The 25,957-nt window shown below is 50.3% G+C and overlaps 1 protein-coding gene across 1 annotated transcript in view; it reads right to left on the bottom strand.

The window, feature by feature from the left end:
• The window catches only part of MYO7A (myosin VIIA), a 101,866-nt gene that overhangs the window by 11,712 nt on the left and 64,197 nt on the right, over positions 1–25,957 (bottom strand). The window contains exons 27-40 of the mRNA XM_061150984.1: positions 25,426–25,552; positions 24,111–24,230; positions 23,391–23,564; positions 22,041–22,268; positions 12,243–12,413; positions 9,722–9,839; positions 8,858–8,984; positions 7,523–7,692; positions 6,390–6,580; positions 5,568–5,692; positions 4,720–4,877; positions 3,589–3,742; positions 1,887–2,042; positions 1,256–1,361 (exon numbers count right to left, since the gene is read on the bottom strand). Coding sequence (XP_061006967.1) covers positions 1,256–1,361; positions 1,887–2,042; positions 3,589–3,742; positions 4,720–4,877; positions 5,568–5,692; positions 6,390–6,580; positions 7,523–7,692; positions 8,858–8,984; positions 9,722–9,839; positions 12,243–12,413; positions 22,041–22,268; positions 23,391–23,564; positions 24,111–24,230; positions 25,426–25,552 — 2,125 coding nt within the window. The remainder of the gene's footprint in view (positions 1–1,255; positions 1,362–1,886; positions 2,043–3,588; positions 3,743–4,719; positions 4,878–5,567; positions 5,693–6,389; positions 6,581–7,522; positions 7,693–8,857; positions 8,985–9,721; positions 9,840–12,242; positions 12,414–22,040; positions 22,269–23,390; positions 23,565–24,110; positions 24,231–25,425; positions 25,553–25,957) is intronic.

The raw sequence follows: 25,957 nt of genomic DNA, 5'->3' as shown, positions 1-25,957 counted from the left end.
ACAAAGCCTGTGAGCCACAACTGCTGAGCCTGTGCTCTAGAGCCCAGGAACCACAGCTGCTGAAGGCTGCGTCCTAAGAGCCTGTGCTCTGCACCAGGAGAAGCCACCTCAGTCACAAGCCTCTGCGCCGCAACAGAGAGCAACCCCTCTCACCGCAACTAGAGAAACGTCTGCGCAGCAGCGAAGACAGAGCGCAGCCAAAAAAATAAATAAAATTAGTTTTAAAATGGTGAATCACTGTGTTGGACAGCTGACACTCATAATATTGTACATGAACTATACTTCCATTAAAAATAAATTTTAAAAAAAGTGAAAGCAACTCCTGTCTGGATCTTCCCAGTTGGTGCCCTTCCCACCCCTCCAAGCACTCCCAAGCCTTGGCCTCCAGGGTCCTGGATGCGGCTGTAGAAGCATGAGTGATGACGGAGGCCAAGGAAGCGCAGAAGAGATGGGGGTGTGGAAGAAAAGAGGCTGAAGGAGGGAGAAAACAAACTCCAGAAAGGTGAGGTGTCACAAGCGGGGAAGCCGCCCAGACGGGCTGAGAAGGATAGGAGAGTCCGGGGAAGTTTAGAAGAAGGAGAGTGGTTTGGGGGTCGGGGTGGGGGGTGGTGAATGTTCCATGTAAGCTTCCACTGGGGACAGGAGAGGATTTTAGGAAGATTTTCTGTCCTTGTGTCTAGAATCCTATAATAGAATTTCTGTGAATCTAGTCTCTAGACAAGTTTTTAAGCTGCTTTTCAAACCAAAAGTTTCAATGTTGGTCTTGTTTATCTGAATGAGATGCTGTGCTGGGACGGGGAAGGGGGTATAGATCAGAAGTCAGCCTGACCAAACAGGTGTGACAAGAAGTCAAGTAAGACCTCTGCCCAGGGGACCAAGGTAGAGGGCACTCACAGGTCAAGTGAAAAGGAGGGAAGGGGTCTGCAGGAGAGTGGACTTAGGACAACAGGGGAGGTCTGGGGCTGTGGAGCAGGCAGGCCTGTGCCCAGGAACAGAATGGGCACCGGGGAGGTGGCATCAACACAGAGCTCAACTTGGAGGGAGAACGCACGTTTCTGCAAGACAGAGGCTCCTCAGAGAAAGGGAGGGATGACCTTGTCAAGGAAGCTAATCCAATTAGTGAGAGGCTAGACCAGGAACCTAAGGGCTCCTGACTAGAGGAGTCTATGGCCCCAACTCCACTGAAGGGCAGGAGAATAGGGGCAAAGATGGGGGCGGTGGGGGAGAGGCATCAGGGCTGCCCCATGTCCCTTACCTCGTCAGTGTCATCAGGAAAGTAGACCTTGTGGAAAATCTGGGTGGTTTTGTGCTGGATAGCTTCCACCTCCACCAGGTGCGGGGGGTACTTCCGGGACCCGTTTCTGAAAATCAAGCAAGGGGGAGAGGGGCCAAGTCAGGAGGCAGCCATGGGAAGCAGAGAACAGGGGGAACTTCGGAGTCAGGCAAAGCCCAGTCCTAATCCCTGTCCACCACTTCCTACCAGGTGATAGTCACAAACTCAAGCCTTTTGTTCCTCATCTGTAAAACAAGATGATGATGGTACCCACCAGTAGGGATGTGGAGGGGAACAAATGAAGCAAAGGATGCAAGTGAGCTCTGCAGAGTATAGAGTGCAACCCAGGTGTCTGCCTCCCCAGCAGACTTGACGGTTTTAGAAAATAGCTTTCTGAGCAACCAGACTCTCAAACTATCTGGAATGGGTAGTAGGCACAGCAACCTTTGTCTACTGGGCAGCTGTGGGACCCCAAAGATGGGTCCCACCCACTGATACTGAGGTCATCAGTATCACCAAGGGACTCGTCTCCCAAGCCCATGTGGCTGGAAGCCCATCCCAGTGCCCACACTGTGCCCGCTGCCCCCCCACCATCCCTTGCAGACGGCCGTACCTCAGGGCTTTCTGGAGTCGCTGCAGGCAGTCGATGGCGAGTGGGCAGTGCTTGCGGGACTGCAGGAAGCGCTGCACGTGGGGCAGGAGGATGTTGCTGGGTGGGAAGAGCCCTGTGCACAACCAGAGTAGCTCCCAGCCCCGCTCCTCACTGTACCTGCGGGAAGAGGCGTGGTGTCCAGCAGGGCTCCTCACCAGGGCAGCACATGCCTGCACTCACTCCCACCCCTCTCTGAGACCAACATGGACCCACCCACCCGACAGTCAGATCCAAATCGTGCTACTTAAAGTGTGATCGACCAACCTGCCCCAGGCCACACACTTACTCGTCACTCGGCGGTAAAGTGCTTGTGCCAAAATGAAAATCAGTATGTCACCAAGCACTCTGGTTCACTTAAGATTTCTTTTTTTCTTTTTTTTTAGTAAGACTTTCCTATGATGCAAGCAGTATGTGGTTTATTCTGGCAGGAGATTTTTAACTCATCTGTTACTTGAAGCAAGAGACAAAGTTTTGATCCTTGGGTCAGGAAGATCCCTTGGAGGAGGAAAATGGCAACCCACTCCAGTATTCTTACCTGGAGAATCCCATAGACAGAGGAGCCTGGCAGGCTGTGGTTCAGGGGGTCACAAAGAGTCAGACACAACTGAGCACAATGAGCATGATTACTTGAGTAGCACTGAGTTAGACCAGCCCCAGGGCTCCCTCATGCACTCCCCTGAGCTCCTTCAGCCTGGAAAGAGGGAAGCTTGGAGGGCTTCCAGAAGGAGGTAGCATCTGCTCTAGGCTTTGAAAAGTGAAGTAACTGAGTCGTGTCCGACTCTTTGTGACCCCATGGACTGTAGCCTACCAGACTCCTCCAGTCATAGAATTTTCCAGGCAAGAATTCTGGAGTGTATTGCCATTTCCTTCTCCAGGGGATCGTCCTGACCCAGGGATTGAACCCGGGTCTCCTGCATTGCAGGCAGACACTTTACCATCTGAGACACCAGGGAAGGATGAGGTTTTGAAGGATGAGGCAAATTCTAACATGCAGAGGATATGAAAGGTTTTCCTGGCAATGGACACAGCATGTACAAAAGTGTAGCTTTGTGAAAAGATGTGACATGTGGTCTGATGGTGGATTTGTGTAAGAGATAGAGTGACAAGGCTGGGGAGGGAGTTGGAGGCCTGGGAATTAGGAGAGAGGGTGGGTCTTGTCTCTGGCTCTGAGATGAGCATGTGCATGACTTCCCCCTCCTGCCACTGTCTGGGCCATCAGGGAGGAAGTGACACCCTCCGGGGTCCAACACCCCCAGCCCATGAGAATTTTTAGCCAGAGCTTCTGACAGACAGCCTGCTCAGCCTGAGTGAGGGATGGGACAACTGCTCAGGAGATGTACATGCAGGCAGACAGCTACATCTGGGCTGGAGGCAGGTATCTAAAGGAGGGTATCCAGGCAGAGGGAAGCGGGCAATGAGGAGCTAGGACTGTTCAACTTGGGGGATGACAGACTCCAAGGGCACAGCCGCCACCTTTGGTTCTTGACCCTCCACCATGGACCTTGAGGAAGAGCCCCGAGGACACGTTCCTGCTCCAAGTGAAGGAGGATGGCTCCCAGACAGAGCCACCACTGCCTCAACAGGGAGTGAGCTCCCCGTCTTACTTTCAGCTGTTATCTCCAGGGTGGGGGCCTGCCTGCACCCTCCCACCACCCCGGCTAACCTGATGTGGTTGTCGGTCAGCTGCTTCAGGATCTGCACATACACCTCGTCCTTGAGGGGCTCGGCCTTCAGGGCTCCCTCGAAGATCTGGTCAGTGAGCTCATTGACGGAGCGCATCCTCTTGGACGGGTAGTCACCCATGTACTTGAGCACAGGTGGGGAGCCGTCAAGGAAGGCCGTGGCCAATCACGGAGCACTGGCCCAGGAGGCAGGCGGCCTCCTCCTCCTCTCCACCAGGGTCTGCCCCTCCCTGATCCTGTGGCCCTGGCCTCAGGCTGCTCACCCAGGAAATGGGCATAGTGTGCCCACACTGCTCTCCATGCCTGCTGCCCACCCTCTCTCCCCAGCTCCTCTGGCCACTCCTCACTGGCCATCCTGCTCCAGGCCCCAACCTCAGAACAAGAATCCTTACAGCAACCAGAATCAACTTTCCAAATCAGAAATCTAACTGTACCACGCCCCTTGGCCGCAGGACACAGTCCAAGCTTCTTAACAGGCCTGGGGAACCTTTCATCCATCGGCCCAGATCTTTGAATTCCCTTCTGGAGCTCTACACTCTAGCTGTGCTGAGTTAATCTGTGCCCTTGAAACAACCAGGCTCTGTTTTGCCTCAGGGCCTTTATGCATGCTTCTCCCTCTGTCAGGAGGGAGAAGCATTCTTCACCCATCTTCCCTTGGATGGGCCCAGGTGGGTCTCCAGCCTAGATGTCACTTCCTCCAGGAAGCCCTCCCTGCTCTCCAAGGCCAGGTCGGGCCACTGTGCTGTCGGGCCCCATCACAGCACTGACCCTGACCAGCATGTCTCCCCTCTCAATTACGGGCACCATGAGGCCAAAGTCTGCTCACCCCTGGGCCTCCATGCCTGGCCCAGCACACGGCACAGTTTAAATCTGTCACCCAAATGACAGGGTGTGAGGAGAGAGCGGAGGGGGCAGCCCCCGGCACCCTGGTAAGGGAGCCACCCCGTCAGCATCCCCCCATGTCTGCCCAGGCCCCAGCAGGGCCCCTCAGAAGAAAGTAGGTGATGAAAACCCTAGAGGCCTGGCCTGGTCCCACCCTCCCCTGGTGAACCCCTCCCAGTGGCCCCTGCCTGCCCTCCATGTCACCCCCCGCCCACTGTGGGTGCGGATATCGATGAAGGCCATGCAGGCCTCCTGAGAGAGCTCCTCGCTGCCCAGGATCTTCTTGAGCAGCGCCTGCTTAAGCGGCTCCCGTGTGTGGTTCCACAGCCGGTCCTTGCCGCGGGCCTTGGACACCATGACGCGGCTCAGCGTGTGCTTGGGCGGAGGCCTGCGGAGCACACCCAGTCGGCACTAATGGCCAGGATGTAACTCCAGCCCCATCCTGCCCCGTGCAGGAGGCTGAGCATAGGGAACTGGCCCTGTGCTTCCCCACTGTCCCCTGTGACCTGGGGTGAGTCACCAGCTCTGCCCAGGCCTTAATTTCTCAGCTGACAAATGCAGACACTAACAAGGCTGGCTGAGCCCCAGCCAGCCCTGCCTGCCTCCCCAGCCTGCTCGCCCTGGCTGCCCTCTGCTCCCTCTGCTCAGGCCATGGCATATGTTGCCCTGGCACTCCTCCACCCAGCAGCCCAGACACCACTTCCCCCAGGAAGCCTCCACTCCATCTCCACCCCACCCAGCATCTCCATCACAACACCAGGCACACAAAACAGCAGCTGCCTGGTTTCATGCCTGCCTCCCCACCAGGACTGTGAGTCCATGAGGCAAGAACAGGCTCGTGAGCTGAGTGCCCAGGACTCCACCTCTTAGAGCAGCACAGTCACAGGATCTTAAATGAAGGCAGGATAAGATGTCATGACATGAGAAGGGTCACCTCGATAAGACTGAAACTGCCCTCTGGCTCCCTCTGACCCAGGCCCTTCTCACAGGTGGGGGCACCACAAAGGGACCCCATGATGCAGACCGGAGAGTAGCAGAAGCCTGTAGTTCCCCGTCCTGTCTCCCCTTCCCCCATCACCTGAAGTAGTCGTAGGAAAACTCCTCCAGCGTGTAGGGCTTGGCGCGCGCCTCGGGCTCTGCCGTTCGCAGCTGCAGGAGTCGGATAACGTCCTGCCTCTGGTCAGGGGTCATGGTGACCAGGGCCTAGAGACCAAGAGACAGGAGCTGAAGTCAGCTCTCCACCTGGGGGCCCTGGATCAACATGGTAAAGTCCAGAGCCTTCTTGACTGGGGCTGGGGAAGACGGCCTTCATGGGGGTGGGCCCTGGGCCTGTCTGACCTGGGAGCCCCTTTCCTTCTGGGGAATCTCTGACGTTACCACTGCCTCCATCATGCTGGGCTTAAGACCCTTCCCTCAGTGCCCTGTCTGAAGGAGGTGGGGTCATCAGAAAGCCTGGACAAGGCCAAGGATGCAATGTGAGAAGTAGCTCAGGAACTGCCTGGAAAGCTGGGTTCCAAGTCCTCAGTGTTGGCTGGGGGGATGGGAGGGAGGATTCCAGAGGAACCAGGGCCTGCCTTCCCAGCTCTGACCTCACTGCCTTTTTAGCTAGTGCAAGCCCCATCCCCATTCTCCTGTCCCCTAGGCCACTCTCCTCTGATCCCCCAGCCCAGGCAGGTCTTCATCTGAAGCAGTTTCTAGGCTCCTCTCCACCTGGTACCAGTTTAATAGTTGCCCCAACTTTTAAGTCTGTGGTCCCATGAGACCCCCGGATCATCTTCATAGAAGCTGCAGAGCATGAATCTACAGTAATCCCCCATTCTTATTTTATGATGTGGGAATAAGACAAGGAGGGGCCAGAGGAGCCTCCCATCCATCTACCACCCCCAGCCAGGCCACATACCACAATCTCCCTCGGTGGCATAGTGACAGTAGGCATGACATAAACGCAGTCAGTGGGGAAGTCCCCACGCTGCTTGGTCCTCTCGTTGATGCCGCTGGCCCAGCCCGAGTTCATCACCTGTTCGCCCGTGTCGTGGTCCAGGATGAGGAGGTCCCCCTTGGCGAAGCTGAGGAAGCCGGACTCCTCGCCGGCTGGAAGGCAGAGATGGGCGGGGCCGCACAAGTGTCGAGGGAGGGGCAGAGAGGTCAGAGATGGGTTGGAACACCTTTATTTGGGCTGATGATCTATAAGCTGCTCCTCCCCACTGGAACTGAGGCCCTGTCCCTCTCAGATCTGCTCAGGAGCCACCTTGCCGCAACCCCCTACACACACACAGACACAGTCATTGGTCGAAAGCCTTCCGTGGCTCCTCACTGGCCTAAAAGAAATTCCTCGACAGATTCACAAGGCCTATTACTGGCGACCGCCTTCCTGACTTCCTCTGCCTCCCACTTCTTGCCTCTTCCACCTTTCCTCGCCCGTTTCAGCCAAACTGACCTATCTGCCGTTCCTAGCCTCCAACCTGGGCTCTCCAGCCTCTGCTCCGTGATCCTCTATGCCCCAAACATTCTGCTCACACAAATGTCCTCTCTGAACCCCAGGCTGCATGGGGGCCACCCCCCCACACCCAGGTTCCCATAGGCTCTGAGCTTCCCAGGTCACCGCTCTGTCACAGGGACTGTCACGGTCTGCTCCCACCCCCTCCCCACGATGGCAGGGCTGGGGTTCATCTCTTTCTCGAGCCCTGCCCAGGACCTCAAAGGCCTATGGACCAGGGATGCATGGTTTATAGTTGCTGTTGCTGTCATCACTTGAAGATGGTATTTGGGGAACACTGAGAAGGAGTGTTCCCCTGATCTCATGTGGAGAAGGTGGCAGGTGATAAGTATTTAGGATCGGGGGAAGGAAGATTTCCCACAAGGCACAGATCAAAGGCACAGAGGTGAGCTGTTTGGTCCATTTGGCACAGCAGGTGTCTGGGGAAGGCGGAGTAATAGGCACTTGAGATCTTGAGCACCAGGCCAAGGCCAGGGCATGTGATCTACCTAACACCCTGACCCAGGGACTGGCGGCCGGTGCCAGGAGCCACTCACCGGGGTTGGGGTTGTCCTGCAGGGCCACCACATACTTAGACCTCTTCCGGAGCCCCTCTAGGAAGGTGACCACCAGGTCACGGATGTCCTCGGCGTTGCTGGAGGTGAAGGTGTACTCATCGCCCTTGATGGTGGCCAGCGTGAAGCTGGGGGCTGCCAGCTTCGCTCCCCTGCAGGACCAACACGGAGAACAGGGCCCCGTCGGGGTCAGTCCAGCACAGCCCAGGTCAGAGCAGCCCAGCGAAAGCAAGACACGGCACTCCCTGAAGGAGACCAAGGCCAGCCCAGTCAGAAGTGGCCTGTCCAGAGAGAGGCCGGCCCGGCCAGGGTGACAAAGGGCCCCGGGAGCCACAGCTCAGCCTGACTCACCCATGGCCAGGCCAGAGTCACGCATGGTCTGGGGAGGCCTGCCTGAGGAGCTCACTTCCCTTTTGTTGTCTAATTCCTACTTACCCTTTAGGGCTCAGCCTAGATACCATTTCCTCCAGGAAGCCCTCCCATAGACCTCAGCACACTGGTCCCTACTTGAAAAGTGGCTTATTTGATGTCCATCTCCCCTCTCAACTGCAGCTACAAGAGAACAAGGATTATCTTGGCACCACTGCATCTGTGCTTGGTCTGAGCTGGATATGACCCAACCCTGGCCCACACTGGACACTGCTCAGAGACACTCAGAGACACTACAAGCCCCAGGTCGGGGACAAGGCACTGCTGGGACGAGTCCATTGCAGGACCCACTCCCAACGCTGCTCCTGTGTGCAGTGCACTTCTCTGTTTACAAAGGCTCCCATCAACTATGGCATTTATTCCTCACCACTGCTTTCTGTTATTGCAAGAGAGTTAAAACCTCTATTTGAGAGATGAGGACATGGAGGTGAGTCCCACACAGGCCCCCAGATGACAGGCCAGCTCTTTTTGCATATGCTCAACTGTCCCTGACTGTCCTAACCACCCACATCCATCTCAGCACAACCAGCAATGTGCCATAAAGACCCACCCCCCCACCCTATTGGGAGGAAGGTGCCAGGGGTCTGCAGGGCGCAGCACATGCTCTCAATCACCTGCGAGCAGGACAGGCCACTGCATGTCTCTGCATCTTGATGTCCTCTGTGAGGCGGGGGCTTCCCCCCAAGGCCCCCATGACCTGCAGGAAAGACCTCGGAGCCCTCTCCTCCCCACTCTGTCTGACTGTGTCTCCATCTACCCGCTTCACTTCAGAAAGTGCTGAATGAATCAGGACCCCGCGTTTGAGTCCCACCCCAGCCACTGGTCTTCGTGCAGCTCCGGACAAGTCCCCGCCCTGCACTAAAGTGGGGTGTGAGGAGCTAGACTGACCTACTGCTGGACACGGCCATGATCTCGGGGAAGGACAGCTCCAGAAGCACCTGCTCCTGCTCATCCACGAAGTAGACACCAGTCCAGTTGACTGCCACGATGACGTCGTTCTTGGGGAGGTTGGGGCCTGGGGCAGAGACAGGGGCACTGAGATGGTGCCAGCCCAGTCCCAGGCCCAGCCCTTCCCAATCCTCATAACCACCATGGAGATGGCCAGCCTGGGGTACACTGATGTCCGTTTTACAGATGGGGACACTAAGACTTAGGGAGCACAACTTCCCTACAAGCCCAAACCCCAGGTGCGGTGGGAAGAGAGTGCTGGATTAAGGAGCTGGGTTTGCACACTGTCGCTGCTGCTGGTCTGTGCGACTTGGGCCAAGGCCCTGAGAGCGGTGTGGCAGGATATGGACGGGGGAGGGTCACACTAACTGAGCCCCAGAGGTTCCCTCCAACCTGGTATTTGGTGGTTCTGCAAATCCAGCACCAGCAGAGGGCCTGGTGTGGAGCAGGTGGCTGATGCTGATGCCCAAGAATGGCTAAGCAAATGGCCTGTGTGGGTTTGTGACGGCTGCATCCGCTCTCAACTTCACGGGGTCGGCCACCCTATTCTGTACACAGTAGGTGCTTTAATGATCACAATACTCAGTTGTTCTACCCAGTGTGTGACTGAGCACCTACTAAGTGCCACAGAGCCCTACTGGACTGCAGAGAGGGAGGATCCACTCAGCACACTGACCTGGGGACCCAGCAGCCCTGAGAGCAGAAGGCTGGCTGACTAGGGAGTCTGGCCCAGGCCGCTCCCCTCCCCTGACTGTGAGCTGGAGCCTTCGAGGGAAGGACAGGAGGCAGGAGGGCTGGGGCTACCTGAGAACTTGTAGGCTTCGTAAAACCTGGAGAAGAGCAAGGGCCACTTGAAGCGGGCATAGTTGACCACGTCCTCTTTGACCTTCTGAGCATCAGTTCTCCTCTGGGCATAAATTCCCTGGAGGTGCACAGACAAGGACAAGGGAGAAAAGACATGGCACAAGCTCTGTCCCTGTCCCCAAAGCCAGAAGTGGGCCCTGGGCCACTGTGTCCTTGCATGCACCATGGCCTCACCTCACCCCACCAGCCCACAGTGTCCCAATCACTCTGTCTTCCTCCGATTCCACCAACAGCAGTGAGCCCTTGAGACACAAGGCAGCGGGCAGGAGAGGTGTTTGGGGAACAAGAACATGAGTGGCTAAGAGTGGGGGAGCGGTGCCAGGCATGACCAAGAAGAGGGAGTGGGAAACGGATGGGCAGGAGCCAGGTCGTACGGAACTGTGGGTGAGGCCACCCACCACTGCGAGGCTGGGCATTTAGTGGAAACTGGCAGGTGAACCTGAGAGTTAGGAAGACAGCAGCATGGAGAATGGTTGGAGCCTGAAGGGGGCAAGCAGCTGGGGGACAATCCAACACTTTCACAAGAAATGAATGCACCAATGTTTTATTATCTAAAAATATCCTGCTGCATTTTAATAAGAACTTGGTGGTACTGAAGTAGGACTGAAGTGATCAGAATGAACTTACTGGTTTTTATCACCTATAAACACAAGCATGGATAAAGACACATGGGTGCCAGCACCTAAGCGGTTGCATTTCCATGCACTAAGAGGACTCGGAAGCAGTGCCATCCCAGGAGCTGTGTTGGGACTTCCCTGGTGGTCCAGTGGTTAAGAATCCACCTTGCAATGCAGAGGATTTAGGTTCGATCCCTGGTCAGGAAACTAAGGCCCCACATGCTGCTGAGCAACTAAGCCTACAAGCCATGACTACTGAGCCTGTGTGCTTTGGAGCCCGTGCACCACGACCAGAGAGTCCATGCACTGCAAGGCAAGACTCACATGACATTACCAAGATCCTGCATGCTGCAACTAAGACCTCATGCAGCCAAATAAATAAGAAAAAAAGAAAAGAAAAACTGGGAGTTGTGAGTATTTAGGAATAAGGGGCTCAGTGTCTCAAATCTAATCTCCAATAGCTCAGAAAAAATAACGGGTATGTGTGCTGAGAAAGTCACAGCAGAAGTGGGACAGTGTTAAATACTGGTGAATCTGGGTGAGGTGTATACTGTACACAGCAGCTCTGATTTTTTTTTAACCTGCAACTTTCTCATAAGCTTGAAGTTATCTCAAAATAAAATATGTTTACCCATCTGACCCTAATAATCACACTAATTCACATCTATCCACCATACGAGGGGTCTGGCCCAGGGCTCTGGGCCATGCAGGCCAGGGCACTACCATCCAGCAGAGACCCAGTGAGCTTGGTCATGGGCTCTGGGAGGGCAGACAGCACACCTGTTTTGCCCACAGCTGAGTCTCCAGGGTCTGCTGCGGTGCCCAACACACAACAAGCACCCCAAATGAAAGGAATTCATGAACAGCGGCACCCAACCCAGAACAGGCCACATGTCACATGCCCCTTGGTGGTGGACACCGTGGACCCGGGGAAGGCAGAAGAGCCAAGGTGGGGATGGAGGCTGGAGCTGCTGGGGTCTTCAGCAGCTGACCAAGAGTGAGGGGTGAGGGAGAGGAGGCTGCCAATGTCAGAGAGAGAGGGAGGGGCGGGGAGGAGAACATGCATCTCTTCTAGGGGCACTGAGGACAGGGACGTCCTTGGGGGTGAGCCAAGCCTAGAAGCAGAGGGGGTGCCAGGAGCATTCGGGTACAGGTGGAGACTTGTGGGCAGCTCACCAGAGAAGGCAGAACTCAGGGGGAGACACACAGGGCTCCTGGGTTAGGGAAGAAGCCGCATGGGGAAGGGGATGATCTTGGAGCCCTCGATAGCTTGTGTGCAAAGGTGATTCTGCTCTTATACAACCAGGGCCTGGAGATGAGGGGGTGGCCTATGGATCCCCTTCAGCAGCCAGGGTCCCCCCACCCCACCAGGCCACCCCTGCTCTACTTAGGGTAGGTCTGTTAGTTTAGAACAGAGCTATTTAGGGCTGGTTATGGGCCTGAGGCCTCAAATAAGAGGCAGAGGGAGGCCTGTACCTCAAATTCCCCAGGCAGGAAGTTGGGCCAGAGCTCTTCCGGGGAGAAAGGAAGTGCATCTCCTAGAAGCTTCTCTAATGTGCAACCACCCTCCTGACCCACAGGGCTAGGAAGAGCACAGAACTGGATTTGACCCATCTGTGTCCCCAGCGTCCAGCCCAGAGTAGAGAGCACAAAACAGCAGCGAACCGATGTCCACAGTGGAGAGAGGCTGCTGGGAGCCAGGAAGTCAAGGTGCCGTCCTGTCCCCCAAGTCCCGTGGACAAGCAGATGCCAGGTAAGAGCCGGGATCCCTTGGATTTCTCAGGTCCCGACCCCTCGTCCAGGTCACCATAAAGCCCTCCCCTTCAAAGCCCCAGGCCTCTGACCTTCTTGTGGGCTGCGATGGCCAGCTGGGCCCACTTCTCCAGCGTCCTCAGGGGTGTGATCTCGCGGTCAGGGATGTAGGTGGGCACGAGGTTCAGCAGGCGCTCCAGGATCATCTCGGAGCCATAGTCCACGAAGTACTGCTGGGAGGCCAGTTCAGCCAGGTCATCCTCCTAGGTAGGGGGAGAGCTCATCAAAACAAGCTCTGGGAAGCTGTTCCAGGCCACCAAGCCTCCCGTACTTTCAGACCCAGGCCTTGGGGACTCTGTGCTCTCCCTGACTCACCAGGAGCTCCCGTCTGCTTGGTGGAACCATGAGCAGCCCAAGGGCAGGGTCCCACTTGCCTGCTCCTGGGTCGCCCCCTCAGCACCAGCACAGAGTTGGACTATGCCCAAGGGCACATGAGCTGACCCAGAGGAAGCCCATCAGTACTGGGTCAGCCACTACATTCTCAGCCTGGCGAGAAGGGCCTGCCCTGGAGAATAGGAGGCCTGGGTATGAGACTGTCAGAGGTGGGTGGAGGTATCACTGTGACTACCTCCATCATCACCACAACACTACCTGGGAATGGCCAAGGTATTGAGCAACCCCTGGGCTATACTGCCGAGACTGCAGAGTGCTAGGTGGGTGCTAAGCATTTGCCCCTTTTCTGCCTAAGCCTGGAGCATGGCAGCCCCAGAGATGACTGCCTGGGGCTCCCTTGGGCTCTGGAAGCAGGAGCGATAGAGATAAGACTCTTGGGCACCTTGAAGACAGTAGTTTTCCAACTAGCTTAAAGTATTTCAAAATTTTAGCAACTGATATGGCTATATTAATAAATTCTGCTTGAATATCAGTTCGCCAACACCAAAACCACCATCATTATCCCCACCACCATCCTCATCACTACCCATACCACCACCTGCCATCACTACCTCCACCATTGCCATCTCTGCCACCAACACTTCCCTTCATTTCCAACACTTCCCTTCATTTCCATCCTCATTCCTCCATCGAATCACCAGCAGAACCATAAATGTCACAAAACTATCAAAAACAAAGCATGCACGTCAATCCTGTCCTCAGAGATAAAAATGTTTGCAAACTCTGGTCTAAATGAATGGATCTCTTACTCCTTTAGAGAAACTTCTAGAGTAACTCAGAACAATACAACAGGATGCACAGAATAAGATGGTAGAGTGAAAGGACCTGAGCTCACCTTCTCTCATGAAAATACCAAAAGCACAACTAACTGCTGGAAAATCATCAACAAAAAAAGGACTGGAACCTACCAGAAAAGATACTCTACTTCCAAAGACAAAGAAGAAGCCACAATGAGACAGTAGGAAGGGTGCATTCCCCATAAAATCAAATCCCAAATATCCTGGGTGGGCAACCACAAACTGGAAAATAATTACATTGCAGAAGATTTTCCACAGGAATGAGAGTTCTGAGTCTCATGTCAGACTCCCCAGTGTGGGGGTCTGACCAAGGGACGAGGAGCCCCCAGAGCATTTGGCTTTGAAGGCCACCTGGGCTTAGTTGCAGGAATTTTACAGGACTGGGAGAAACAGACCCTCCAGTCTCAGAGGATGAAAACAAGGTTTCACATTCGGTTGGACCCAGGGCAAAGCAGCAGCTCCATAGGAGCCTGCAGGTCTTGGAGGGTCTCCTGGGGAGGTAGGGGGGAAAATATGGCTCACTGTGAGGACAGGTACACTTGTGGGGGAGGGACTGGGTATTCTTTGGCATAGAGTTGTCCTGGAGGCCACCATTTTGACATCAAGATGTGGCCCCACCCAACAGCCAAAGGCACTAATGCTGTGATGCACCAGGCCGAACAACCAAAAGGACAGGAACACAGCCCCATCCCATCAGCAGACAGCAGCTTAATATCTTCCTGAGCCCACAGCCATCTCCTAAATACACCTGTTGACACAGCCTTGCCCACGAGAGGGACAAGATCCAGCTCTAGCCGCCAGTGAGCAGGCACCAATCCTTCACACCAGGAAGCCCACACAAGCCTCTTAGACTAGCCCCGTCCACCAGAGGGCAGACACCAAAAGCAAGAGGAACTATAATCCTGCAGCCTGTGGGACTGCAAACACAGAAAGACAAATTGAGACAGCAGAAGAATATGTTCCTGATGAAGGAACAAGATAAAATGCAGAAGAACTAAGTGAAGGGGAGACAGACAACCTACCTGAAAAAGAATTCAGAGTAATGATGGTAAAGATGATCATCAAAGATCTCAGAAAAAGAATGAAGGCACAGATTGAGAAGATAAAATAATTTTTAACAAAGAGCTAGAAAATTTAAAGAAAAATAGAGATGAACAATAACTGAAATGAAAAATACACTAGGAGGAAAAATAGAATGAAGCAGAAGAAAGGATAAATGAGCCAGGAGACATAAAGGTGAAAATCACTGCCATAGAACAGAAAGAATAAAAAAAAAAGAAATGAGGACAGTTTAAGAGACCTCTAAGACAACATTAAACACATTAACATTCATGTTATAGGGGTCCCAGGAGGAGAAGAGGGAGAGAAAGGGCTGAGAATATATTTGAAGAGATAACAGGTGGAAACTTCTCAAATACAGGAAAGGAAACAGCCACCCAAGTCCATGGGAAGCAAAAAGTCCCATACAGAATAAATTCAGGGAAGAACATGTGATACATATTAATATACTGACAAAAATTGAAGACAAAAAGAAAATATTAAAAGCAACAAGGGGAAAGCAGCAAATAACATACAAAGGAATACCCAAAAAGTTATCAGCTGATTTTTCAGCAGAAACTCTGCAGGCCAGAATGGAGTGGCACAATATATTTAAAGTGATGAAATGGGAAAACCTACAAATAAGAGTACCCAGCAAGGCTCTTATTCATATTCGAGGGAGAAATCAAAAGCTTCACAGACAAGAAGAAGCTAGGAGAATTCAGCACCACCAGACTAACTTTGCAACAAATGCTAAAGAAACTTCTCTAGACAGAAAAGTCTACAACTAGAAACAAGAAAATAATGACTGGGAAAGCTCACCGGTAGAAGCAAACATACAGTAAAGGTAGGACATCATTCACACACAAAGGTGGTATCAAATCCAGCAATTGTGAGAAGAGGGTACAAATGCAGGATATTAGAAATGCATTTGAAATTAAGTGATCAGCAACTTAAAACAATCTTGGATACATGTAGACTGCTATATTGAAACTTCATGGTAACCACAAACCAAAAATCTACAATATATACACACACAAAAAGGAAAAAGGAATCTAAACAACACTAAATATAGTCATCAAATTACAAGGGGAGAGAATAAAAGAGGAAGAGAAGAAGCAAGAACTACAAAAACAATCCCAAAACAATTAACAAAATGGCAGTAAGAACATGCGTAAGTGAGTGCTAAGTCACTTCAGTTGTGTCCAACTCTTTGCGACACTATGGGCTGTAGCCTGCCAAGCTCCTCTGCCCATGGGATTCTTCAGGCAAGAATACTGGAATAGGTCGCCATGCTCTCCTCCAGGGGATCTTCCCAACCCAGAGACTGAACCAGTGTCTCTTACATCTCCTGCATTGGCAGGCAGGTTCTTTACCACTATCACCACCTGGGAAGCCCCAATAAGAGCATACATATTGGTAATTACCTTACATGAAAATGAATTAAATGCTACAACCAAAAGACATACACTAGCTGAATGGATACAAAACTAAGACCCATGTATATTCTGTCTACAAGAAACCCACTTCAGATGTAGGGACATACACAGACTGAAAGTGAGGGGATGAAAAAAACCACATTCCATGCAAATAAACATCAAAAGAAAGCTAGAGTAGTAACACTCCTATTAGACAAAATAGGCTTTAAAATAAAGACTGTTATAAAAGACAAAGGAGGACACTACATAATGACCAAGGAACCAATCCAAGAAGAAACTACTATAAATATATATGCACCCAACATAGGGGCACCTCAATATATAAAGAAAATGCTAACAGCCATAAAAGAATGTATTGACAGTAACACAATAATAGTGGAGGACTCTAACACCCCGTTTACATCAATGGACAGATCATCCAGACAGGAAATCAATAAAGAAACACAGGTCTTAAATGACACATTAGACCAGGTGGACTTAACTGATATTTATAAAGCATTTCACCCAAAAGCAGCAAATGCACATTCTTTTCAAGTGTACACAGAACATTCTCCAGGGTAGATCACATGCTGGGCCATAAAGCTAGCCTTAATAAATAAAAAGTGAAATCACATCAAGCATCTTTTCTGACCATAAAGCTATGAAATTAGAAATCAACAACAAGAAAAAAAATTGTAAAAAAAAACACAAACACATGGAGGATAAACAACATGCTACTAAATAATCAACAGAGAAATCAAAGGGGAAATCAAAAAATTCCTAGAGACAAATGAAAACGAAAACATGATAATCCAAAACCTGTGGAGTGCAGCAAAACTATTCTAAGAAGGAAGTTCATACAATACAATATTACATCACATAAGAAGAAAAATCTCAAATAAACAATCTAACATTACACCAAAAGCAACTAGAGAAAGAAGAACAGAGCCTAAAGTTAGTAGGAAGAAAATCATAAAGATCAGAGTAGAAATAAATGACAGAGACAAAGAAAATAATCCCAAAGATCTTCAAAAAGATAAGACTGATAAACCTTTATCCAGACTCATCAAGAAAAAAAGGGAGAGGGGGAGAATCAATAAAATTAGAAATGAAAAAGGAGAAATTACAATACCACAGAAACACAAAGTATTTTGAGACTACTACAAGCAACTATATGCCAATAAAATGGACAATCTAGAGGAAATGGACAAATTCTTAGAGATGTACAATCGTCCAGAACTGAACCTAGAAGAAATAGAAAATACGAACAGACCAATCACAAGTGCTGACATGGAAACTGTGATTTAAAAACTTCAAACAAACAAAAAATCCAGGACCAGATGCCTTCACAGACTAATTCTATCAAACATTTAGAGAAGGATTAACATCTATATTTCTGAACTGTTTCAAAAAAATTGCAGAGGAAACAACACTCCCAAACTCATTCTATGAGGCCACCATCACCCTGATACCAAAACCAGACAAAGATATCACCAAAAAAAAGAAAATCACTGATGAACACAGACACAAAAACCCTCAACAAAATACAAGCAAACCAAATTCAACACTACAGTAAAAGGATCATACACCATGATCAAGTGAGATTTATCCCAGGGATGCAAAAATTCTTCAATATTGGCAAATCAATATGATCTACTACATGCAGAAAATTGAAGAATAAAATCAATATGATCAACCTCATACAAGCAGGAAAAGCTTTTGACAGAATTCAACAGCCATATGTGATAAAAAAAAAAAAACTCTCCAGAAAGTGGGCATAGAGAGAAACTAACTCAACATAACAAAGCCCATATATGACAAAACCACAGCTAACATCCTTCACCATGGTGAAAAACTGAAAGTATTTCTTTTAAGACCAAGAACTAGAGAAGGATGTCCACTGTTGCCACTTTTCTTCAATGTAGTTTTGGAAGTTGTAGCCATGTCAGAGAAGAAACAGAAATAAAAGGAATCCAAATTGAAAAAGAAGTAAAATAGTCACTGTTTGCATACGGTATGATACTATACAGTAAGTCCCCTACATACGAACCTTCAGGTTGTGAACTTTCAAAGGTGTAAACGTGTTTGCATGTCCAGGCACATAAGTCAGTTCGTGTATCTGGCATACATTGTCATGTGAGTGCTCCCTCTACAAGGGGCTGGCATTTGTGTCCGTGACTGCACAGTACTGTATAGAGTACAGTATATTTATTTCAAGCTAGATCTGCAAGAGGATGACTGCGTTGAACTCCTTGCTCTGCAACACAAGTTTACTAATGAAGACCTGATGGAACTGGAGGCCCAGACAAAGGACAAAGAAGTGCTCGGGCCTGGTGCACTGGGAAGACCCAGAGGGATTGGGTAGAGAGGGAGGTGGGAGGGGGGATCGGGATGGGGAATACATGTAAATCCATGGCTGATTCATGTCAATGTATGACAAAAACCACTACAGTATTGTAAAGTAATTAGCCTCCAACTAATAAAAATAAATGAAAAGAAAAAGAAAAAAAAGAAAATAAAATAAAAATTCGTTTAAATAATAAATAAATAAATAAGAGAGACAAGAGGAAGAAGTAACCAAACAGATTCACAACACAGGGAATGGCAAGGTCTTCTGTATTTGAGGAGGCACTATCAGTTTTGAGGCACAGAACCTAAGCACAGAACAGTGCACGAAGCTTGCAGCTGCTGTTTAGAATGCAATCCAGGGCCACTGTGTCATTATGATGAGAAAAAAAGATCCAGACATCACTGGATCGTTTCTTCAAGAGGGTAGATAGAATTGAGTCCAGCAAGGAGCCAGAACCTGCCGTCAGCGTCAGACGTGAGTGAGACTGCAGCTTGCCCTCCATCTCCTAGTGCTGGTGATCCGTCAGCTCTACCATCTCCCACCTCCTCTCCCTCCTCCAGTCAATAACCTTCTTGCCCGTTTACTCAATGCCAGCCTCTCTATGCCAGCTGTTGTACTGTACTTTTAAGTTACTACATGCAAGATTGGAAATGTTTTATTTTGTTGTCTTTTATGTATTGTTTGTGTGAAAAGTACTATAAGACTATTATACTACAGTACTATATAGCTGATTGTGTTAGTTGGATACCGAGGATAACTGTCAGACATCAACAAATTAGACTCATGGATGCACTCTCAGAACAGAACTCGTTCAAATGTAGGGGACCTACTGTACACGGAAAATCCTAAAGATGCTACCAGAAAACTACTAGAGCTCATGAATGAACTTGGTAAAGTTCTAGGCTACAAAATTAATATGCAGAAATGTCTTGCATTTCTATACACTAACAAAAATCAGAAAGAGAAATTAAGGAAACAATCCCATTTATCATCACATCAAAAACAATAAAATACCCAGGAATAGACCTATATAAGGAGGCAAAAATCCTGTACTCTGAAAACTATAAAATGCTGATGAAAGAAACTGAAGGTGACATAAACAGATGGAAAGATATACCATGTTCTTGGATTAGAAGAATCAATATTGTCAAAATGTCTATACTGTCCAAGGCAATCTATGGATTCAATGCAATCCCTCTCAAATTACCAATGGCATTTTTCATAGAACTAAAATAAAAACCTTTAAAATCTGTATAGAGACACAAAAGAACCCGAATAGCCAAAGCAATCTTGAGAAAAAAGAAAACAGAAAAAGGCTGTCTAACTTCAGACTATTTACTACAAAGCTACAGTCAAAACAGTATGGTACTGGCACACAAATAGAAATATAGATCAGTGGAACATGATAGAAAGTCCAGAAATAAACCCAGAAACTAATGGTCAACTAATGTATGACAAAGGAAGCAGAACTATACAATGGAGAAAAGACAGTCTCTTCAATAAGTGGTGTTGGAAAAGCTGTACAGCTCCATGTAAAAGAATGAAATTAGAACATTCTCTAATACCATACACAAATATAAGCTCAAAATGGATTAAAGACCTAAATGTAAGACTGGATACTATAAAACTCTTGGAGGAAAAGATAGGCAGAACATTCTGTGACATAAATTACAGCAATATCTTTTCCAATCCATCTCTTAGAGTAGTGAAAATAAGAACAAAAATAAACACGTAGGAAATTCAAATGATTTTGCACAGCAAAGGAAATCACCAACAAAACAAAAAGATAACAGAGAATGGGAGAAAATATTTGCAAACAATGCAACCAACAAGGAATTAATCTCCAATATGTACAAACAATGCACACAACTCAGTAGCAAACAAACAACCTAATCAAAAAATGGGCAGATGATCTAAATAGATATTTCTCCAAAGACATACAGATGGTCAAAAAGCACATGAAAGATGGTCAATATCACTAATCATATCATAGTAATGCAAATCAAAACTACAATGAAGTATCACCTCACACCCAATCAGAAAGGCCATATTCAAAAAGTCTACAAATAATAAATGCTGGCGAGGATATGGAGAAAAGGGAACCCTCCTACACTTCTGATGGGGATGTAAATTTGGCATAGCTATTAACAACTAAGCACAGCACACTATGGAAACAGTAAGACAGGTCTTTTAAAAACTAAAATTAGAACTACCATGTGATCTAGCAATCTCACTCCTGGGCATATATCCAGAGAAAACCATACTTTGAAAAGATAGATGTGCCCCAGTGTTCACTGCAGCGCTGTTTATAATAGCCAAGACATGGAAGCAACCTAAATGTCCATCGACAGAGAAATGGATAAAGAATATGTCGTGAAAGTGAAAGTGTTAGTCACTCAGTCATGTCTGCCTCTCTACAACCCCATGGACTGTAGCCAGCCAGGCTCCTCTGTCCATGGAATTCTTCAGGCAAGAATACTGGAGAGGGTAGCCATTCCCTTTTCCAGGGGATCTTCCCAACCCAGGGATCGAACTCAGGTCTCCCACACTGCAGGCAGATTCTTTACCATCTGAGCCACCAAAAAAGCCCAAGAATATGTCATGCATATATACACAAAAGAATGTTGTTGTTGTTTCATTGCTAAGTTGTGTCCGACTCATTTGCAACCTCATGGACTGTAGCCCATCAGGATCCTCTATCCATGGGATTTCCCAGGCAAGAATACTGGAGTGGATTGCCATTTCTTTCTTCAGGGCATCTTCCCAAACCAGGGATCAAACCCACGTCTCCTGCTTGGCAGGTGGATTCTTTACCACTGAGCCATCTGGAAAGCCCCACAATGAAATATTACTCAACCATTAAGAGTTGAAACCATTAAGAATGAAACCATTAAGAACGAAATAACGCCATTTGCAGCAACATGGATGGACCAAGAGATTATCATACTAAGTAAAGTAAGTAAACAAAAGACAAATATCATATGATATCTCTTATATGTGGAATCTAAGAAAAATTACACAAATGAACTTATTTATAAAACAGAAACAGACACACTGACTTCGAAAACAAATTTCAGGTTACCAAAGAGGAAAAGAACACGGGATAAATTTGGAAGTTGGGATTAACATATATACACTAGTACATGTATTAATAAAATAGATAATCAATAAGGATCTACTATATAGCACAGGGAGTTCTATCAATACTCTGTAATAAGCTATATGGGAAAAGAATCCAAAGAAGAATGAATATATGTTCACGTATAACTAAATCACTTTGCTACAAACCTGACTCTAACACAACATTGTAAATCAAATATACTCCAATATAAATAAATAACCAAATAAATAAAATGATTTGATAGCGATAAAAAAAGAACAATACAGCGAGTTGTGAAGCACGTACTCTGTGCCATGCGGTCACCGCAGCAGGGCAGGAACACCTCCCACAGGCGAATTCAGGCTATTCTTCAAAGCCCTCACTCCTGTGTGCCAGGCTCAGCCACGTCAGTCATGTCTGACCCTGTGGACTGTAGCCTGCCAGGCTTCCCTGTCCATCACTGTCCGGACCTTGCTCAAACTCATGTCCATCGACTCAGTGATGCCATCCAACCATCTCATCCTCTGTCGCCCCCTTCTCCTCCTGCCTTCAATCTTTCCCAGCCTACGGGGTTGGTGTTAAATCTAAGAGGAGCCTAGATGACACCCCACTTCCACGTGACTAACCTCCCCATTCACCGATGGTGAGTCAGGGATAGCAACACTCAGCCAAATTCAGCAAACGGGCGACTAAGAACCAAGCAAGCTCAGCCAGAAAATGTCACTCTCACTCACCTTCTCACACCTGTACTCCCCAAACTTGACCCCTCGCACCACCTGCTGGTAGATGAGGTTAGTGGCCACGTTGTCTTCTGAGGGGTTGTGCCAGGGCGTGAAGACCTCCTTGCGGAAGAAGAGCCTCCATGGGGCGTTGCGCTCCTGGGCGCCCTGCTCCTTGGCGTACTGCTCACACTGGGAGATAGCATCCATGACGTGGTCACTGCCACTGCCCAGGGAGGACACCTGCGGGCACAGGGCTGGAAGTCAGCCAGTGGAAGGGTGGACAGGCAGGGAAGGACTGCAAGGAGCCATCAACTGCAACAGCTGTTCTGGCTCAGATGGAAAACCAAGGCTCAGGGCAAGGAGGTCACCCAGGTCACCCAGGAGGCAGACCAGCAGGGGGGAACCCCTGCATCCCAACATGGGTGCTGAGCTGGCACAGCCACCGGGGGATTCCTATTTCCTAATGAAAGCTTTTTGTGAAACTCTGGTGGGCACATGGTCACTGAAAACGCAGAAGATATCTGTTGGCATCAGAAAACATGTTGCTATCACTGGACCTGCTAGGATGGGGGGTGGGGGGCATCTCTATGGTCTGTGGTGATCCTGGGTGTGCAGGCAAAAGTCACCCACATCCAGGCCCAGCTCAGCTTCTCTGGTAGCTCAGTGGTAAAGAATCCACCTGCCAATGCAGGAGACATAAGAGATGCAAGTTCAATCTCTGGATCAGGAAGATCCCCTGGAGAAGGAAATGGCAGATTCCCCAGAAAAGGAAATGGCAACCCACTCTAGTATTCTTGCCTTGGCAAATCCCATGGACAGAGGAGCCTGGCGGGTCACAGTCAATGGAGTCTCAGAGAGTCAGTCATGACTTAGCAACGAACCAACAACAAGGCCCAGCTCAGCAGAGAGGGCTCCAGGCCGACATGCACCCCACAAGGCACACACTCTAGGTCTAGGTGGTCCGAAACAACTATAAAGAAACTACCATTCCTGATAAGGAATCATAAGTCCATTTGCAAACAGGAAAACTGAATCTCAGAGCCAGTGGCTCTCTCTCCACCATGTTCTTTCTCTGTCATCAGCAGAGGGTTGGATCCACCTGGGCACACATGTGTGCAGCGAGCCCCGGGCTTCAATCTCCATTGTATAGTTGGGTTTCTCTTGAGGTGCTTAGGATCCCTCCATGATCCTAAGGAGCTGGGGCAGGGCCAGGGTTCCCATTGGTTTATGGAGGAGGTAACTGAGGCCCTGGAAGGTCAGTAACAGTGCAAGGGCACCCGAGCCAGTAGGTGGCAGCACTGGGGTGGGAGCTGGGGGGTGGCCCTGGGGGTTCCGGGAGGAGGGTTTCCGGGCTGCCCTCACCTTATCAAACAGGGCGATGTAGAGAGAGAACCCAAAGCGGTCCTTGAGCGAGATCTTGTCAGCCAGCGCATTGCAGAGCTCCTTGGCCGTGGTCGCCGAGTCCGTCAGCAGCGTCTTGGTGGTCCCGTCCATGAACGTCACAGGCAGCATGATGGGCTTCTTGGACTTGGTGGCCTGAAAGTGACCCAAGAGGCTGTGTGGGAATCCTTTCACTTCAGAACATCTTACTCCCTCTGGGATCCAGGCTCCCTCTGGAGATGGAGCCCTCAGACCTAAACGTCCCACAGCACGTTGCCTGTCCCTGGTCACAGGTGCCCAGGGAGCCCTGCTGTGCTCCCCACCCTGAGAGGACCTGCAGGGTCCCTGAGCTGGGGCACTAGGGCTGGCCGGGTGGTCAGGCTTTGGCAGGTGCCAGGGACGCCTGTCCTCCTGTCATGTAACCATCACAAGACCCTGTGAAGTGACATTTTCATTGCCATGCTGCAGATGAAGCCATTGAGACACAGAGGAACACCCCCCCAAGTCACGTTGACTATTAACCCAGCAGATGGAGTCATTGCCCACAGGGGGCTTTCCTGTTCCAGGGGCTTGAGACTCCAGAACTCGAGGGTGCGAGCTTGAAAGACCACAGAATCCCAGAGCAGGGAACGTTTCTAGGGCACTGGGGTGTACTGGTCACACAAGCACACACACACAAGCACACACGCAAGGGGGTTGCACCTGCAGCTCCAGCCAGCTGGGTGGCTGTGTCCGTGTCCCATTGACAAAGGTCCTCCTGAGTCGCTCCTCACAGTACGGGGCGTAGCCAGGGGGTCCCCCATGGATGAAGTTCCGCAGGTACTATGGACAGAGGACCAACTCAGGGGACCCCACTCCAGCCTCCCTCAGCCTCTCCACCTGTGAGACAGGCTGATAGGCTGGGACCTGGGACCCTTTACTGGACTGCTTGCACCTAGACAAATATCTCCTTGAGCAACAAAATGCAAAGAAATCAAAAGTGACCGAAAATAACTGCACAGGTACAGTGGGAGCAATTATGAACAATAAGATACAAAAAGGCCACAAACCAACTGCCATTTCTGAGCTGCTGGGAGCAGAGGCAGGGACTCTTCCATGAGCCCTGCACACACCACCACCACCAAGGGGGTGGGCAGACAACCTCTGATCTGACCCACCAATCCATCCCACCCTCACCTCATTTAAGGAGCCAGGGAGCAAGCAGGGACACCCATTTCTTGTTCTTGCTCCCTTGTACTGCAGCACCAGCCTCAGTAAAGCCTTGCCTGAATTTCATGTCTGGCCTCTTATCAACTTTATTGATTAAAAGGTGCACAGACCCAGGTCATGGACCATCAGCAACTTTCCCAGGTCTCCTGCCTCTGGTTCCTCCACCCATACTCAGAACCTGCTCCTAGGGACACCTCCATCCATGCCCCTCTTCAGCTTCCCAGGGCTCCCCACTGCCCTCTAGATCAAGTCCACGTACCTCATGCTGGCAAAAAGGCTGCCACGATCCAGGCATTTCTAGTCTCAGCCATGCCTCCGGCCTCACCCCACACACCACCCCTGCCCTGCACCCAGCTTAACTACTCCTCTTCCTCCAGGGTCCACCTCCCTGACCCCTCCACTCCTCATAGTGCTGACCAGCTGGGCTGATCCAGCTGTCAGCTGCTCTGCCTCTGTGCTGGGTCCCCAGCACCCAGAGCCTGGCACCCAGGGTCACAAAAGAACCTGAGATGAACTGAAGTGCTTCGGACCAGCATGTGGAAGGTCCAGGAGATACTGCTGTCAAACACAGCAACTGCATAAATCAAATGGGGCCAGGGGAGACAGAAGTGAAGTGGTGGGTGCCTAGGAGGAGGGCCAGGAAGATGGGCCCTGCAGAGGCAGGGAGGTCTGGGAGGAGATGACCTGGGCAGGACCTCACTGCCAAGCCCCTCTGCCCTCTGAGATGCTTCTTGGTTCTCGGCTCCTTGACACCAGAGACCAGGCCCAGTTCCCCTTCCCATCACTGGAGGCCAAAAGCCTCCCCTACCTTAACGAACTTCTCAGAGGGGGCGAAGCAGCCCACGCAGAGAGAAACGAGGATCCAGCCCCGGGCATAGCTGCTCTTGGAGGGGTTATGAGTGAGCTGCTTGCTGATCTGGCAGTAGATCTCATCCCTAAGCAGAGTAGGGTACAAGGAAGGGAGAGAGACTGTCTCAGAGGGAAAGCCCACCCTCCATCCAGCAGCAGGTGAAATGCCTACTCCCCCACTTGCCAGGGATGACCCAGGAGGAGGGTGGTCAGTGTGGGACCAGGTGGGGAAGGCTGAGCCCAGGGCTCTGGGGAGGGTCTGGCTTTGGAGGAGACAGGCTCATCGGACGTGAAGCATGTTCATGCCTGACTCCAATCCAGAGTCCAGGGCCCCCAGTCCACAGGGTGGTGCACACCCTACTCTGGGCATAGGGCCATGGTCAGTGGTGACCACTCTGATGGGAAACACAGGCTCCATTCCCCTCCCTCGCCCCTCACCAAGCTGCGTGGCCTGGGCAGGTGAGTTCACCTCCGAGCCCAACCCACAGTCA

This window comes from Dama dama, chromosome 1 (assembly GCF_033118175.1).
Source record: "Dama dama isolate Ldn47 chromosome 1, ASM3311817v1, whole genome shotgun sequence".
In the NCBI taxonomy this organism is placed as follows: domain Eukaryota; kingdom Metazoa; phylum Chordata; class Mammalia; order Artiodactyla; family Cervidae; genus Dama; species Dama dama.
This window is presented reverse-complemented; position numbering and strand designations above follow the sequence as displayed.